Source organism: Bacillus rossius, chromosome 1, assembly GCF_032445375.1.
Source record: "Bacillus rossius redtenbacheri isolate Brsri chromosome 1, Brsri_v3, whole genome shotgun sequence".
Classification (NCBI taxonomy): Eukaryota; Metazoa; Arthropoda; class Insecta; order Phasmatodea; family Bacillidae; genus Bacillus; species Bacillus rossius.
In genome coordinates, this window is record NC_086330.1 from 343,466,137 (window position 1) to 343,485,625 (window position 19,489).

The 19,489-nt window shown below is 34.6% G+C and overlaps 1 protein-coding gene across 3 annotated transcripts in view; it reads right to left on the reverse strand.

Annotated features, from left to right (window-relative positions):
• Positions 1-103: 103 nt before the first annotated feature.
• LOC134528152 (nascent polypeptide-associated complex subunit alpha) overlaps positions 104-19,489 on the reverse strand; it is a 34,020-nt gene continuing 14,634 nt past the window's right edge. For all 3 annotated transcript variants that reach the window (XM_063361493.1, XM_063361491.1, XM_063361494.1), the window contains exons 4-6: positions 19,275-19,370; positions 15,357-15,518; positions 104-349 (exon numbers count right to left, since the gene is read on the reverse strand). In XM_063361493.1, coding sequence (XP_063217563.1) covers positions 335-349; positions 15,357-15,518; positions 19,275-19,370 — 273 coding nt within the window. In that variant the 3' untranslated portion in view covers positions 104-334. The remainder of the gene's footprint in view (positions 350-15,356; positions 15,519-19,274; positions 19,371-19,489) is intronic.

The following is a 19,489-nucleotide window of genomic DNA, read 5'->3' on the forward strand; positions in this document are numbered from 1 at the left end:
TCAGTTATCCTTTCATCACATTTCATGTCATCATTTGCATACAACCACATTCACTTTCCCACCTTTCCAGAAATTTCTATAAGTAAAATAAAACCTCGCAATATACAACAATCATTTTGTATTTATTATCAATTAATAAATGTTTTTGATATACATGAGATAGCAAAAAAGATGAACTTTTTGTTCACAAATGTGCAATTTTAACTAATAAAACTATCTATGGAATACAAAAATTAAAATTGTGAGAAATTAATTTTATATTTACAATTAGGAATAGCTCTGGCCACTGAAGCTACTCCGATGAAAGTGAGGCGGACCACCTTCAGGAAGCGTTTTACATTGTAAGTTCCTGAAATCAGAAATAATAGCATCAAAATGTGGAAAAGCCTAAATATTAATAGTTTGTACATAAACAAGTTTTATAAATTTATATTTAGCTAAATTAAATTTTCCAAAAAGATTCCATTTTTTTTATTGTTTAATTATTATTTTTCTTCTTCCTCTACATTAGAATAACATTCACCCACACTATTTTATACATAATTTGTTTACTGCATTCTTCACCACAGCACATTATTTTCGTAGAACCTGTATTTGCATGCTGCTGTACAGTTGGTTGTGCAGTTAACTTTTTTAAGAAGGAAAATAATTTTAAGAATAAACAAGCATCAAAAATGAGACATAAATATTCCCAGGCTGCATTCGTTTAGGTAACAGAAAGCCTGTGATTCATTTTTTCCCCAGACTTTTAAGTAGGTGGAATGGAACACATCCCGATTCAGTCACCATAGTCTAGGTTGGTTAACCAACACCCAAATACTGTGTTTGCATCTTTTCCCAGTTGTTTGCTAACGGAAGAATAATATGCTCCCATACAGGAATTTACTGCGCACTATTAAATGAAGGTTACAAATTAATTTAACGCTGTTTAATGGACAGTTTTTGACGTGACGTCTAATAAATCGATGAACGCCGGCTGCACGCGCGAAAAAGTGTCCCTAAACGCACATTGTCCCACTACGATGTGTCCCATTACGCTCATTGTACGCTTGCGCCGCATCTCTCTTCCAATCGATTGGAACAACCATCGATTTGACTTTTCAATCATGTTTTCGTCATTTGAATTATTAATATTATGTAATTTAACGACCGTCCACCGATTTTCAGCACAATCGGTACGGTTATTTAAAATTAATGTTGAATTTTCAAATACGTTTTTGTACGAACAATGATGTTTTACAGTTGCACATAATTCAAATTACACCTGGGATCTTTTTGCACAATGTTTTAAAAAATATTGTAACACATTATAAATAAGTTTGGTGTATTTGGGATGAGTATTTGTTATAAAATCGTATTATAAAAACGAAATAATATTATTCCCCTACGGTGACGGACGCGAACCGAACGAATCACGCTATCTATCCACGACTGTTTATAAAGTGAAGTGAAAAAGTGTGGTTTTTATTGCTTATTACAATAACAATTTCGGCAATAAAGGTTAATTATTGTTGCATTTTAAAAATCTGATTACTAGTATAATTTCAAGTATTTATTCTTTTATTATTAAAATAAAAATGATTCAATTTTATTCATAAAAGTATGCAATCATTTCATCAATGTTTTATTATGACATCACGTTAAACTATCATCTGTAAACCGACTTTACAGACAACCAATTTTTTTTGTTTACATTTAAACTACATACTCTGGTTTTCTTTGATATGCGACCCCAGGATGACTTATGTTTTCATCAGCGGTTTTATGAATGAAAAAAAAAATGTCTATTTCGGTTAATATGGTATATTACATTATTATTTTATGACCATTGCTAATTTCAGGTCTATTTTACCCACTCTTTTCAATGCTACAGTAAAAATAATGACAATGCTATAAAGGTTGTTCTAGCACACTGAATACATAACTGAATTATTTCCTATAAGCTAAAACTACAATGCGTATGAAATGCATTTGCGAACACATTGCTCGTTGCTCTGTTCAGTCTGCCAAGGTGCATCACCACTGGAATGTCTGCACAAGAAGCGAAACCACACCTGCTATCATCACAACAGAGAGCAATGCAAATCGTAAATGGTTCACATTTGAATGAGTATTTCTGAGAGTTATATTCAAATATAAAACAACCTTGTCAATGTTTTTCAAGTTAACCCACACAACATGATACCTGAGAATGAAAAATATGGACTTTCTTTGCTTTAGGGTAAAATTATGTAGGCTCCATGTAATTCACTTGGTACAGGATAGCATGAACTGCATGGAAGTCAGCAATCAATACTTATAAAACCTCTATAGTGAAACCTTGTATTTACATTTACGATAGCTAAACCATACTCTATGGCATATATTTTTCGGAAGTTATTACTAGGGACAGGTACTTTTAGCGATAGCGAATCACCGTCATTTCACGAATTTGGCTTTTTTTTTTCTACGAAAATTGAATTTTGCGATTACCCACTGTTTCGTTGCGAATTTGGTCAAAATTTCGTTATTTGAAGCTTAAACTGCCACAAACGCATATAATTTAGATATAATTCATCTTACGTTCATAACACCAGCGCACCAATAAAAAATAAAACACTACATAAAAATTCATTTCACCGTGCCGACAACATTACTAGGCAAAACTAGGTAAACAATTTATTTTCTCCAGCCATAACCACAAAAACCACATTATGTGACAATATCATCACGGCGAGGTTAACGACCACAGATGATGGTAATCCAACACCATTTATATTTTGCATTCTAACATTATAAGCTTCAACATTTGTTTCTCATGCCATGAAGTTATCAAAACAAAACACGTTACTCAATAAATGTGTTACCAACGTAGCAGTACGAGAATGCGAGAAAGAACACGAACGTTTACGAACAATCAATTGTTGTTCAATCATACAATCAATTGTGTTCGGTAGATAAAAACAATACCGCGTTCGGAACTCGTAAATTTTGATATCAACGAAAATTACAAGTGTGTTTTTTCTTCATAATTTACTTAACCATAAAATACTTCAGGCAATTTTAAACTGCAACAAAACAATTGATGGATGTATGTAATTTTTCTTTCTTCGGCTATGTTAGGTTACTGCACATGCGTGCATTTATTATTATTTGGTGACTATTCGTTGCGGTAATCGAACGAACGAATATCGTGTTGACAGTTTTCTCGCTGCTTCGCGATGCTGAAGTATGACATAAACGCACTAGATAGGACCAAAGAATTTTCTTCTGATGGTCTCTATTCGACAGATAAAGCAGTTTTATTTTGTAAATACTGTAATTGCAGTCAGTTGGGACCGTAGAGACTCAATTGTTAAGCACATAAGCAGTGACAAGCACAAAAAATCACACATTTTTTCCACTGCTACTGTAGCACTGCAGCATACTATTGGTGTTTGTGCGCAGAAAAAAAAAAAAGAAAAAAAAAAAAACTGAAGCGCATCCTTTGCTATGGAGACCACTGAAGGTGTTCCTCAAAGCGAACATCCCACTTCATAAACTTCAGGACCCCAGTATTTTAAGCTGGAAGAAGAAATACGTTGAAGGTTTGTATTTATGCCTACATCAATATCTGTAATCATGGAGTGGCTTAAATTTAGAAGTTATCAAAACCAAACCCAACCTAAGCTAGTTGGAAATGGGCATTTTAAAACTAACCTAAGCTAAACTTACCAAATATAAATTAAGACTTACTTAAACCAACCAAACCCAAAACTAAACAAACCTAACTTTTTTGGCCTAACATACCACCTGAGTTAGGAATATATTTTATTTACAAACCTTCCCTCTAAACCCAAAAGTTTTGACATTCTGGAAGAGAAGCTAATCTCCTTGTCTTTAAAGCTTTTGAGTTTGAAGGGTTTTTCACTTCTAAATGTTAGTTTTAAACATTTTATTCATTCATAATTGAGTTCATTTAACTTTTTCTTAAAAAAGGTATGCTTAGATACATTTCGCCGCTTTTCACAAATTTTACCCACCGAAAAGTTCCTGTCCCTAGTTATTACATCCTAAGATATTGGTAACATTGAAAGAATTTAAGTATCACAAAGTAACAAATAGGGATGGGAAAATAGATTCTTCGATACCCCGATACCAACTGATTCTGTGAAATTAATCGAGAATCGGGGAAAAATGTTGATTATTTGCATTTTTGATCACCTAACCTAATCTTTGAGTCAAAATTTATCTACAAACATACAAAAAATATGTGGTACTGGAATAAAAATGCCAAAACCAGCATAATATGCTTTCTAAAATAATTTTCCGTGCAAATTTTAAACATTCAGAAGTTTAGTGAAGATTTTTTCCCATTACTGTTCATAAATCAGCTATACACGTCTGTTTACAAACAAATATATACCCACAATTTTAACTACATATTGTTTTGATTTACATAGAGTAACCATTTTATATTCCACGGTAATTATTGGTAATAAAAAGGAATATAAAAATTTTATTGTATCCTCGCCGCAACGAAAATATGAACGCTGAGGACTTGTACCAATAACATAATAAAGTAATTAAATTATTTTTATTTACATAGAGCAAATAAATATCAATTAAAATAAATAATTATGTAATCTGGGCGGGAAACATATAATGTTACCGTACACTACTGAGCATTTTCAACCATACTACAATTGCTGTTAGTTCTGCAACTGTGACTGCATCAGAGGTAATACTGATTGTTAACAGCACACGTAGAGAGTTACAAAATCCAGCACTCAATGGCTCAGGAATTCTGGCTATGAAAAATGATCTCATTTCGTCATTGAACTTAAGGTATGCAGAAGTGGAGCAAGAATCGATAAGGAATCGAGGATCGATAGAGAATCGAGAATTGGGTATCGAGAATTAATATTTGGAATCGTCCCATCCCTAGTAACAAACATGCTAAAATAACTGAAAACAAAGTGTTCACAATTTGGTTTCAGGTCATGTTTATAATAGAAACTGAAACAGAAAAATTGGAGAACTGCACAGGCCTAGTCATTTTCTATAGACTTGAATTAAGGTCATATAAACTGTGTTTGCAAACATAATTCTCTTTGCTTCTGTTCAGTCTGCCAAGGTGCCTCACCACTGGAATGTCTGTACAAGAAGCGAAACCACACCTGCTTTCATCACAACAGAGAGCAACACAAAAAGTAAATTGTATTACTGAGAGTTATGTTCATGTATAAATCATAGCCATTGTTTTTCAAGGGAACAAACAATAGACGCTGACTTTTCTTTACGGTCAAATTGTGCGGGCTCTGTATAAATCACTTGGTACAGGACAGTATGAACTACGTGTAAGCCATCAATTAATACTTATAAAACTTCTTAATATGAAACGATGTGTTTACATTCACACTATTTACATTTTCCTGCAATTTAATTTTCTTTAAACAGTTTGTTTTCCTTTAAAAATTAAAACCAATTTTAAACATTCATGATAGCTAAAACATGCTCTATGGCATGTATTTTTTGGAAGTTATTACATCCTAAGATATTGATAACATTGAATGAATTTAAGTATCACAAAGTAACAAACATGCTAAAATAACTGAAAACAGAGTGTTCATAATTTGGTTTCAGGTCACGTATATAATAGAAACTGAAAATGAAACAGAAAAATTGGAGAACTGCACAGGCCTAGTCATTTTCTATAGACTTGAATTAAGGTCATATAAACTGTGTTTGCAAACATAATTCTCTTTGCTTCTGTTCAGTCTGCCAAGGTGCCTCACCACTGGAATGTCTGTACAAGAAGCGAAACCACACCTGCTTTCATCACAACAGAGAGCAACACAAATAGTAAATGGTATTTCTGAGAGTTATGTTCATGTATAAAACCCAGCCATTGTTTTTTTAAGAGAACGAACCAACACACCACCACATTTGAGAAGAAACAATAGATGCTGACACATCTTTACAGTCAAATTGTGCGGGCTCTGTGTAATTCACTTGGTACAGGACAGTATGAACTGTGTGTAAGCCAGCAATTAATACTTATAAAACCTCTAACGTGAAACCTTGTTTTTACAGTCAAGCTATTTACTTTTTCCTGCAATTGAGTTTTTTTTAAAGTTTTCCTTCAAAAATTATAAACAATTTTAAACATTCCCTAAAATTAGACTGTGTAAAACATACATCCCATCATTTAAGTTCTAAAATTGTAAATTCAAGCCATTTCGAAACACAAAGGTCCACAGTGTTACACAGACAAACACGTGTATGTGTGTTTATGTACACATATATATAGTTTGCTAATTTTGGAGTATAAACCTTGCAAAGTAACAGGTGTGACCAGTTGCGTGTAAATTTGAATTTGACGGGCTTCAGGGGTTTATGCCACTGCCAAAGAGATGCATTATTGCAGTGCAGTGGCATTCAAATGCTCTGCAGGAAGCAGGCAACATTTACAGTCTGCCATACGCAGTTTGGTGTACGTCACCCTTCGTGTTATGAAACTCCCACATTTAGGCCGTTGCAAGTCAAGCCGTACGAAGGTATTCTTATATTCAGCATATGTCTGTTGTGAAATTGCCTTTGATTAATGGACACTGCTCCAGCTTATTTTTTTTTTACCTGGCTGTACAACACTAATATATAGGCCAGCTCTATGAATGATAAGTCTGCCAGGCTAGTGCTGTTTGTCAAGTCTGTAATCGCACCATTGTACTCAGTAATCAACACTGCGTTAATCAATCAAATCCCCCCCCCCCCCCCCCCAAAAAAAAAACATTGATTCACTATGTTGAACACCATACTGCTGGATGCTAGTGCATGTTACTCTATAAACGTCTGTGCCAGATGTTGTTTACTTCACACACCCTCTAAAGCAAAAAGCAAGAGAGAAGTAAATATTTGTGGCGAAGATGAAGTGCAGATTATATCTTAAGTGACAAATGTATGGTAAAAAAGCTCAATTATACACACAGACTTGCCAACTTTTGAAACCCTCAATTAGTACAATACATAAAAAATAATATAACACGCGTAAACTGCTCACGGCAATTGAAAAATTAATAAAATTTCATATCACATTTTTTTCTAGTAATCAAAATTATGTAATCGTTATAACATACATTAACATTGCAGACCAACAATCATTCTCATTATTTACCATTATGGAAACATTTTTGCTTAGTATCACATCAAAGAAAAAAACTTCATTCCTTGTGGTACCCTACAAATCAACAGTGTACCTTTGTTACAATATACACTGATATCAGTTAACTTCCAGTAGAATCTCCCTGGAGTACTGGTAATGAAAGCAACCTTGACACTATCATTTTCAAACTTGCATTACAAAATGTTACTACTAGTGGATATAATTTGGATTCAGAGTCATTGCTGCCGTCGGTCGCGACTGAAAATGCCAGTTTGTAAATTACAATTTTATAGTTGCATCTGTTGCCATTTCTTTCACGATAGCCGTCGACTTTGTTCTTGCGCAGCCAATTTTTTTTGCTACTTCAGAATTTGAAAATATTTTTCTGAATAACGGGCCGACGTGATCCGAAACATTTAAAGGAATATTATGTTCAACCAAAAAGTTTGTAAACATGCATTCTGCACGTATTTAGCATTTTCTGTGCTGTTATTTTAAGCGAACTAATCACTAACCTTTGAACTGACTGCGACACTTTTAACATTTGCGAGATGTTTTGAACAGTTCACGTGGAGATTGATGTCATATCTTCCGCCGTGCCCAATGTTGATGTCGCATCTACACACTGAAAAAACTGCGAACTGTGTTCCCTTGCTTGATTTAAGAATACATGGAAAATCCCGCGTGTATGTATCACGAAATGCCTGAGAATAATGTGTATCACGTTTCGGGGGCATTTTCTTCTTCACTTGATTCCACTTCCGTTAATTGTGCACATAACACGTTTTTATTAAAAACATGCAATAAATTTGTTTCATAACCTGTAATAAACAATATCAAAATTGGCTCAACTTTAACTGAAGAATCACAACATACACTTGTGCATGACACCATCTTGCCAAACTAAAAATGCTATTTAAACTGGTTCGTGACTGGTTGTAAGCGCATCAATGTAACTCTGGCGGCCAATAAGGAAATATATACAATTGAACAACAAATTACGTGGTTCGCTGGCCTTTGACCAATAATATAACACAATTACCGCACCCGTTTCCACAGCAAAAACACATGGCAACAGCTTTCACAAACCATACAATAAAACATTTAAGGCAGACGAAAAATACGTGTTTTAATAAACGTCTCGTACTTAAAATTCATAAAAAATGCAGACATCCTCGTACAATCGTAATACGGACGTGATTTTCGTACATTTTACGATAAAATCGTAAAGGTTGGCAAGTCTGTACACGTCCCAGACAAACTGCAAACTACAAATTTCCAGTTTTGGGCATTTTTTTTGTACATTTCTGTAACTTCTTACTACGCAATCTGTAATGTTAACAAAACGTTTATCCTGCGGAAAAGATAAACAAACACATTCATTCAATGTCACAAACGTCTCACCATGTAATAACTAACAATATGTATTAATCACATTTGCAATATGAATTTCTTTTTACATGAATTTTGGAAATTTTTAGACGAACATGTGAATTTCGAACTGTTTATAAAATACTGACAATTCCTTTCAAAAACTCGGAAAACTGTGAAATTTATGTTTAAAAATTAACACATAAATAATTTAAAATGATAAAATATAACCAAAAATTAAAAGAAAACAATTAAAGCAGCTGCTTTTCTTCTGATAACATCGTTTACACACTAATATCTAGGAGCTGGAGTTACTCGATCTGAATTACAGAATGGCTTCTATGTCGGAATTTAACCCTTTCGCTAGTATTAACGTTAATAAACGTGCGTATTTTAACTGTGCCCGATAGAGTATTCACGTAAATAAACGTTTCTAGCTTTGTACAAACTAGTATGCTTGTCAATGAACGGAGATGCGCATCCGGCTTTGTTGTAGTTGTTGTGCTATCTAGTGAGCCTTATAGTAACTAGCTGACAGTGTTTTCTGGTGCCGCATAGATAGCAGCACTAATTCCAATTTGCTGTGGTCTGGAATATCACTGTTTGTTTTATCTCTTGCTAGATTCCGTGGTTGTGACTTTCGCTTCGCGCGCATTTTCTAGCAAGATACTTTCGTGAGTATTTTTTGATAGTTTATTTATTGTTGATAGTGCAGCAATGATGTGAGAGTGTGTCTCGTATTTCTTCAAAATAAAATTTTTTTTATTTATGAATATAATTTCAGAGACTACTGATAGTAGAAAACTGATGTTTATAAAAATTACACAAAATAATTTTTTTGCAGTGTAGCATTGAAATGTGTGAGTCTTCATATTTATTCAACTAAAAATTTAAACTTTGGTTAATTTCTCTACGTAATTTTGATTATGATACTAGGAAATAAAACATATTTTTAAAATTTTCAGAAAAATTACCATTTTTTGCAGTGTAGCAATGCTGTGAGATGTGCCCTAAAATTCTTCAATACAAAAAAAGAAAATGTATAATTTTGATATTGATGGTTCGAAATAATAGAACATTTAATATAAAAATTGCAAAATGTTATCGATTTTTTACAGTGTAACATCAAAAACCAAAATGATACGACAAAATAATATGTGATAAATAGCTCATCCATATTTTTTTTTATTTTAGAATAAGGCTATGTGCAACAAGCATTGATATATATACATATATGTATATATATGTGAGTGTGTGTAAATTTATGCACACATACATAACTTATACATGCATGTATATTTCTCTAAATAACTCACTGAAAAAAATTCCAACAAAAAATTTGCATACTACAATACATATCACTACTTTTAAAATTAATTAAAAAAAAAAATTTTTTTGTAAAAAAAACTTTACTCCACAGGGTTAGAGAATCCATTATTAATCCTCCCTGGCCAAAGGGTTAAACAGCATATAAAATTGGGTATACCACTGTGGGGACAAGCAAAGGAGATGTAGTAGTTCATAATGCTGCGACACATTCCAGCACATTCTTGACAGCACTTAAATACGGAAATAGGCATCACAAAAACATTGGCGCAGGTGCTCAATTAATAGAGACCTGAAATTTTCGCGATCGCGATAACGCGAAAAATAACGCGAATTTCATTGATTTTCGCGAAATAATACGATTTCGTCTAGTTTTCTGTATACACGCGAAATTTTAAGAAATGTACGGTAACAAACTTGGTTTCATCTTGAGTTCGCCGAGTTCGCCGGCATCGCCATTGTCAGAACTAAAACTAACCAACCTTAGCGGTAGCCTGCCACTGTTTACGTTTCGAAAATCACATACTTTACATGTATGTATGGAAGAACGAAATATATTGCTGCTAAGATGTGACCACAACACAAAATAAACATAATGTACGCAACCACAACTCCACGTCATACATGAGCGATACTGTTGATGTAATGGCTGGAAGGAGGCGGCAAGTTGTGAGCAAGCGGAACCAGCTTGGCCAACCCTTCAGCAAGAAATGTCCGTACGAAAATGTCATTTGGACCGTATTTCCCGATCCAGGTCCGTACATGAATTTTTTTTTTACGATTATATTAATAAAACTATTGCACAATAATGACTTCGTGATTTAATTTTGCCATGAAATAGAATTACGAAATAAACGAATTAAAATCTTGTTCTCACACAACGCAGTTATGGAATAAACGATTTGTGACGCCACAAAAGATTGCATGCTGGGAAGAATCAGCTTTTATTTCACAAACAACCGGCACTGGCAGTCATGCGCACGTCTGCCGTAAGGATCAATGTAGACACCTGCGAGTACTCGAAATTCGAGTTTCGAGTCGAGTTTTTTAGTAATACTCGAACTCGAGCTCGTGGCTTTTCAACAACTCGAAATTCGAGCGAGCTTTTCTTGCACTGTACCTATAGAAAAAAAAACTCTCATTATATCGGAATAAAAGTCTTACAACACTATTATCCTTTACTTTATAATGTAACATGATCGACCGTATACATGAACACATCATTTTTACGTACCCGGGATTTACGAATTTCCGTGATTAATTTTTTTTACTTCTATAATTTTCCGCATAGCATTAATGTATCACTTTCCTCCTTTATGCGGAAGTATTTCCCGCCTTATGCGGAAACATTTCCCGCATTTTACTATAAAAAGCATTTAAATTGTCCGGGGTCTCATCATTTACACCATTAAATGTGTGATATAAAGTCCCGTTTAACATTTTTATGAAAATTCCTGCCAGTAATGGCGCACGTAAATATAAATATGAAGAAAATACAAATGAACAACAACTTACGAAGAAATATGGATGATGTACCATAACTACAGTACAATTCCAATAGTTATCTTAAGATAATTACCATAAAAAGAACTAAAGATTCTTTGTAGATACCATAACTACTGCAGAAGCATGATAGTTACCACATTTGCACTATAGTTGCCGTAATAACCGAGATGTGTATTTACCGTGATGGTAATGTATTTATTTAGGACATATTAAAATTAAAGAACATTATTGAAAAAAAAAGGATGTTAAATCTTGATATGTACGGTTGGCACATGTTGCTAAGAAATAATGTGATCTGAAAGAATGTAGTACTACTACGAAAAGTGAAAAGGGTACTCGTGGATTTTTAGGTTATGGCAGTCTCTTTCGTTTTTCAGTAATATCGGTCGAAAATTAACAAAGAGTATTGGAAGTTGGCAGAAATGCCGATTCAACTAAATATTGGCAAAATCGGCTTCTTCAGTACAGCTCTACATTTGATGACATGAGTAAACATATTTCAGACTACAGGACATTGAAAAAGACTTTAATTTCCATGTAGGTTTATTGTGCGTAAGTTTTTTTTGCAAGTGTAAATTGAATTAAGTAAAATGCTTCTATTTTTATTACTTTAAATTGATTAAACTTAATGACAAGTTACAGATATTTGACACTAATTTTGAGGTTAAACAATTTGGTAAATATGTAGAGTAACGGTATATGCGAAAAAAAAATGCTAAAAATCTGAAAATACTTTTATTCTATGCTCTTTCACTTCCTCTTTTCAAATCAACCGGCGGAGATAAGAAATTCCAAATACTTTAGGAATATCGAATTTTTTAATTTAGTAGGCTAACAATGATAATGGTTTCTTTTTTTATTTCCATATTTTTCTCAAAAGTTCTCACATTTTATTACTCCATCACAGTAAATTTATGTGCAATAAACTTAAAAAAAAACTCGAACTCGACTCGATACTCGCGAGTATTTTAGCAAACTCGCTCGAGCTCGACTCGAAGTGAAAATCTTCTGCTCGCAGACGCCTAGATCAATGCTATGTGTTTGTAACGCGATTCCAGCTGAAGTATAAGATAAACACCGTACAACCATACATTGCCACTTCTTTCGTTTAATGTATCGTATTTTATTGCTGCATGGGAACATTAAAATAAAATAACTTGAGTTTGTGTAACAATATGCCGAAAAATGCTGCAAGTGCTCGGCAACGTGCCGACGATTTCAAAAGCGACGGGCTATATGCACCTGATACGGCGACGTTAATGTGCAAATTTTGTAATTGTAAAGTCGCATTTGAGAGAAAAGACACCGTGATAAAGCACACTAAGAGCGAAAAACACATAACTAAAAGAAAAAAATATGATGATGGGTGTGCTGATAAAAAAATTCAGAGCTCTGTTGCAGAGTGCTTTGGTAGTGCTAAACGTAAAAAAGCAGACGTCGAACATTTGGCACTGAGGACAACAGAGGCCTTCGCTAAAGCTAACATACCTCTTCAAAAATTGGATGATCCTAACATAAGGGCATGGTTAAATGAATTTGTGGCAGGTTCTGGAGACATGCCTTGTGTCAAAACACTGAGGGAAAAGTATGTTCCTAAACTTGCTGAATACCACTTTGAAAACGTGATGGAAATTGTTAAAGATAAACTAATTTTTATCTATTCGGATGAGACTACAGATAGTCAGGGAAGATGTGTTTTTGTGGTACTCTTTCTAGTGCTCCAAGAACCAGTAGGCGAACCTCAGGTAGTAGTAGCTTCAGTTAATTTTCTTGCAAAAGCGGATGCGACCACATGTGCACAAGTTATTTCAGAATGTGTAAATAAGTATGCAATTTCATACAAGAACATCAGAAGTTTGGTTACAGACTCAGCTCGCTACATGACAAAGTGTGTCAACAGCTTGCAAGTTCTGTATGGAGATCACGTACTCCATATTCAGTGCTGGGCCCACAAAGTTGCCCTAGTAGGAAATGTGTTGTCATGTGAACTTGTTGAGGTAAACGATGTCGTAGTGAAGGTAAAGTCTGCCTTTTTAAACACTCGCAAGAGGAAACACCAATATTTGCAATATTTGCGAGAAGAAACTGTGAAACCAGATAAATTGTTTCCAATGCCAGTCAATACTCGTTGGAATTCATGGTTTCGTGCAGTGTTCTACTTGGCTGAATATTTTTTGGAAATCATTAACTTTTTCAGAAATAGTGACTTTCAGGAAACTAACAATGCAGGAATTAAGTATCTGATCATGCTTTCAGACAAAGAAGTATCCGTAATTTTAGCACAGTGTATTTTTGTACAGCAGCATGCTTCTGAAATAATGGATCTGCTAACGAAACTTGAAGGGTCTAAGTACCCTACATCACATACTCTGTATGGGGATCTGGAAAATATACAAAAAGGTTTGGACTGTGCAGCAAGGGGTATATTTTCCAATACGTTCGAAAACAGTAGTGTCCTCAAAAATTTGAACACCACTGACATTGCACATGTGAAGCACAACTGCCAAAAAGCCACAACACTGTGCATGAACAAACTGCAGACACTCATGAACAGTGATCCTTGTGCACATGTTTACAGGTCATTGAACCAGCTTTTCAACCTTAAGAACATTCTGCTTAACAAAACTGAAAACATAGTTACACAACTAAAATCCATTGCTGACCTGAAGATGATAGACAGTGTTGACCTTTTTAAAGGGTACCAGTCTCTAAAAGATGCAGCAGAGTCACTGTGCAGAGCTGGTGAAGTTGTTGATGTAGTGAAAATTCTCACTGCACTGACAACTGACTGTCAACAGTTTGCTTCAGCTGTGCTTAAATCAATATGGATGCCTACAAATAATGTTGAGAGTGAGAGGTTGTTGAGTCACTACAATATTGTTGTTTCAGATAGACGGCAGAACTTAAAAGAAGAGAATATTGAAGTGTTTACAATGCTCTCCTTTGATGATTGATATATATATATATATATATATATATATATTTAAAGAATTTTATGCAACAGTTATGTTAAGCTAATGTGTGTGTAAAATTTTTACAAGGAAATTATTAACACATAGTGTTCAATAGTGAAATGAAATGTTTTTGTGGTTCTACATATGATGAACAGTTCTTTAATTTCTTATGTTATGTACTGAACAATGCATTAAGCAACCAAGTGACTAAAAAATTTCTGTATGGAAGTTTCACAGTCAGTGGTGAGAAATTTTTATGTACAACTGGAAATTTAATGTTTTCATTGTTATTTATTTTTGGTTTAAGCAAATGTAAAGAGTGTGTTTAAATTAGGATAATTATAAGCTATGCCAAAGAAAATTAATTACGTAACAAATATTAAGCCTATACAGTTAAAACTATTTAATTTAATTATACAGATAAAAAAATAACACCGCTTTTTTACACCGCTTTTTGGCAAAAATAATACCGCTTTTGGCCAAAAATAACACCGCCAATTTCAGATCTCTATCAATTAATTATTGTGCATGCACTGATTTGAATGGTTCGCTTATTTTTAATTTACAGCACAAGTCTGGAGATAACCTCAATGATATGAATCTTGAAAACAAAGTAAATTACTGCCAAATTTCTCTGAAAAAGTTATATTATTAGGTTGAACAAAAAAAACTACTTACAGCATGATACCTAAAAAAGTAATTCAAAACTGACTGACTACCAACAATACTGGCTGGTTATGATACACACTTATGTAAAATAGTGGCAGTTAAACTTTTTAGCATGCCATAAATAAGACCTGCCAGGCCTTTGCTAAGAATCAAAACTGGACTGGGAACCAAGGTTCTTGATGCGAAACTGAATCCACCAATAAAATCAGAAACATGAAAGCACTGTTTGCTGCCAAAGTCCAAAAAAAAGGAATACCAAAACCATGAGACTGAAATAACATGTTTATGGCATTTTATAGGATCTACAGTAAAATAGGTAAACAATAAAATCAAAACTAAGGACTTATAAGGAAATTACGAAGGGATACAAACCCTGTTACTACTATTTTAGTTTTGAAAGTACTCACCATGATGGCATTCACAATGTCATTCTGGTTGTTTTTGAGAGCCTTGATCGCCTTTGCTCGGCTGACATTTGCTTGTGACATGACCAGATCCACGTCCTTCTCTTCCACGCCAGTGTCGTCGATGTCTTCCTCCTCAGACTCCTCCTGGATTGGCGCGACAACCTGTGACAGGGACCACACTGCATTGAGACTGTCGCCTCCCAACGATCCCCAAGACTGCAATCACATTACGACGCAGCACTCGGTCTGCCGAGGTATTCCATCCCTGTTAACATCATGAACATTAACAACAAATCATAAGTAGAATCACCACTGTGCTAAGCTGGCATGACTAGACGATGTTATAGAGTTGAAGTTTTTAGTTTTTTGCTGATATCAAAAGGTTGGAATTGATTCATGCATTTCCTGAGTGGGACCCAGATTTCTAAGGAAAAAATGGGAATGTTATCTTTCTTGAAACATAGAATACATGCCCAAATGCCAAATTTCTTTACAATAAACTATTTTCCAAGAAGGCACTGCAATCGAAAGTGCACAATTTTCCAGCATTTCAAACTCAAAACTATTTAAATAATTCAAGGCACTATCGTAAACAAGCTCTTTATTAATTATTTTAACCATAAAAACAAATATTACAAGTTATTTCACTACTGTTGTGAAACCGAAGCAAAACAAATCAAATCCAGGACTGAAAATACGGAATATTAAATGTGTTAAAATAAAAGTGGGTGTGTCCACTGCAAATAACTTAAAACGAGTGAATAATTTAATATAAAAGTGAAAATATGAACTAATTTCATTGATAATTCACAAATAGGCTTATTGTTTTAATTTCATGTTCATAAAATAAATGAATTAAGCCTATTTCATGGTATTTTGCTGCTCGTGAAAATTACCTGCCTCTGATTAATTTATGATTTGGGATTGGGAGTCTACAATAAAAATGAGAAAATAATCCTTTGTAAAAGTATATAAAATTTTGAAATTTGTGAACTCTAATAATCCCTGATCCCATCCCGTTTCCCAAAGGAAATCTGTTTCCCCACCCCAAATTTTTCATATTACCAAGCTGTACTTTATTTTTTTACTGTATTTTATCCATTGACACATGACAAAAATGTTAAATGTTATGTTTCATCTTTCTGTCAGTGACAAAAATTAACTACGGCAAAGCAATAACTGCATTTAAGAAGAAATGACTGAATGCACTGACAGAGGAAAAAGGAGTATTCATAGAAAACCTGCTGGCTCACAGAAATGCATGCCACATTTCCCTACTTACAAAAATTTTGTATTTAATCCTGCAGACCTGCCAACATTCAAATTTAAAAAATCACGAGGTCCTCGATAAAAACTTTCAGGCCCATAAATACAGGTTAGATATAAAAAACACCAAATGAGAATCTTTAAATTTAAGTGACATACCTGTAGGTACATGTGTTAAATGGTCTCTGCTTCAAAATTTATTTCAACAAATTATAGGTTGCAGATTTAATTTAGTTGAACATAATTTAGCGCTGTCGTGTAGTGATCATGCAGGGCCGCAACTAAAAAAGATGTAAAATAACATTCTGCTCGTGTAACACTATTATCACTGTTCACAGCAAAAATAGTTTTTTTATTGGAAGCAATACGCTTCACTTGTTAGTTGTGTTTTTTTGTAGTGACATGTTTCACAATGTCTCCTCTTCCAATAGAAAAATCAGCACGGCACACGCTACAAAACGCAAAATTGCTTTCTTTAGGGGCCTACGTGACTCGAGTATTGATGGAAACTCGTTACTGTAAGCTTTCGTAAAACTTGTTTTGTAACTTTTACAAACAAAATCTTGGGGCCCCGAAAAATCGTGAGGAAACACTATTTTGGCGTGAGGGCGTGAGATGGACCTTAAAATCGTGAGCCTCACACCAAAATCGTGAGAGTTGGCAGGTCTGCTCCTGCCATTAATCAAACCCAAAATGCTTCTGGGAGGTGAGTAAACTATCACTGGCCCATCTGAAAAAGCAATGCCTACGATCACCTGCCATGTTTGTTTTTGTATTTTCATTCCAATAATTTTGCTTTGTGGCAATTCCTAATGATGTTTCATTATATAACTATTGAATTTTAAGGTTTGTTTGAAATTTTGCCATAACTAGGGCCTGGAAAATTTCGGTGTTTACAATATGCAAAAAGCGGTACTTTCAAATTAGAAAAGCGGTGGTTTAAAGTTGGTATTTTCGTTATGCAATGGAAATTTTACCGGTATTTTAAATGTTGACTAAATTGTGCAGTTATTGAATATAATAGTTTACATATTTAATAAACAATCTATGTATACTAGGAATAGGCTAATATGCATAATAACAGCCAATTAAATCCAAAACAGTTACACAAAACAGACACATTGCTATAGATGTTTGCAACAACATTTTTTTTTTTTTTTTTTTTTTTTTTTTTTTTTTTTTTTTTTTTGCTGCCAATGCCACATGCTTAGCCAACTTTAGGTGTTTGTCAATGAAATCTTTTCTATCCCATGAAACTTTACAGTTGCAAAATTTGCACATCACTGTGCTATTGTCAGTACAATAAAACCCATGTTTCTGATACTGATATGCTCGTATTTAATGGAGTGGAGGAACACGGGGTTGCCACTTGAACAAACCCCAGTGCACAAATGAGAAGAAACTTAGTGTGAACTATACCCCAGATCAATTTTGAGCATCAAAACCATACACGAACACGGCTTATGTAAAAATAAGGTAATTATGCTGAAACACAAGACTTGGGTTAAAGGATACTTTAACCTTGTGTGGATCAAGTAGAAAACATTCGGCTATAAACGAAAGAAATAAGAACAATGCTATCCTGAAATGCTGTGACATGTTTTTGGAGTAGATAATCACAGCGACAGACCGACAGGATGCGCTCCCGCCCTTGCCGGCGATGTTTATTTTGACAGCTCAAGCAATTATCTTTTCCACGTCCCTTCACAGCGTAAAAAAAAAAGAGAAAAAAAAAACAAGCTGACAGTTTCTCACCCAGAAGGTTGAAATAAGGGAGGGAATGTGTTGAAATGTTAGCTGTTAAAAAAAAGGGGGGGGGGGGGGGTTGTTTTTACATGGTTTGTGGCTCTGGGAGGGATGAGCCTTGAAGAATTAGCAGGGGATGGGAGAGGTAAGCGTCGCGTCACGTCACGTATGACGTCCGGGCGGGTAAGATAACATGACAGCTGAGACGGCTTTTCTTGCGATAGTGGAGGCGCCGAGCTCGTCTAGACACTGCCGCGTGGCCAGTCTAGAGGGGTGGTATCTATTTTTAGACGTCTTTTGTATGCCTGGCTGCTTACAGTACAGCTCTCGCCAAGATAAACGTGAACGCATAGAGCCCAACAAAGTGTAACAGACTTGTTTTTCAGCCGATTTTACTCAAATTTTCGACTTTCTCTGCTTAAATTTTTCCTGTTTTCTCGAAAAACGGTCATATAAACGGAATGGACGCATCGGAGGGGGCTCGCATCGGCGGGATTCTACTGTAATGGTACTTTTCGGCGATATATTCGCAGTGTAATATAGAAATGTTGTGGTTTTCGCGAATGTACTTACTTTTCGCGTTTTCATGCGAAATTCGCGATCGCGAAAAATTCCAGGCCCTAGCCATAACATATACGCTATACTGTTATCTGTATGTTATGCAGGTATCCTTAAAATTATGCTATGGTCCACTCACTAAAGTGTCCCTATTTTTGGGAAATGTCTGCAACTTGACTTTCAAGCCCCATTTTCAAAATATTATTCTTCATAAATATTAGGAATAAGGAAAAAAAAATCCAACATTGTGTGTGAGTATGAGATTTAAGAAACTAAATCATATAGAGAGGTTTTGTTTTGTAGAATTTTACAACCAACCAATAAACACAAATTATAAACGAATCTCACCGTCTGGCTGCCGGCTCCATCGACCGCTGGAGAGTCCTGTGGTGCTTTGAACTTCTCAGCTTCCCGAACTTGGGCTTGCTGGCTCAGATCTTCAATCTGGAAAACAATTAAAAACCATAATCACAGTTGAATACTCCCATGAATACAGTAAATCCCTCTACAGAAAATACAAATAAAAAAATGTCCTGCATTTTAAGTTTAATATTTTTCTTACC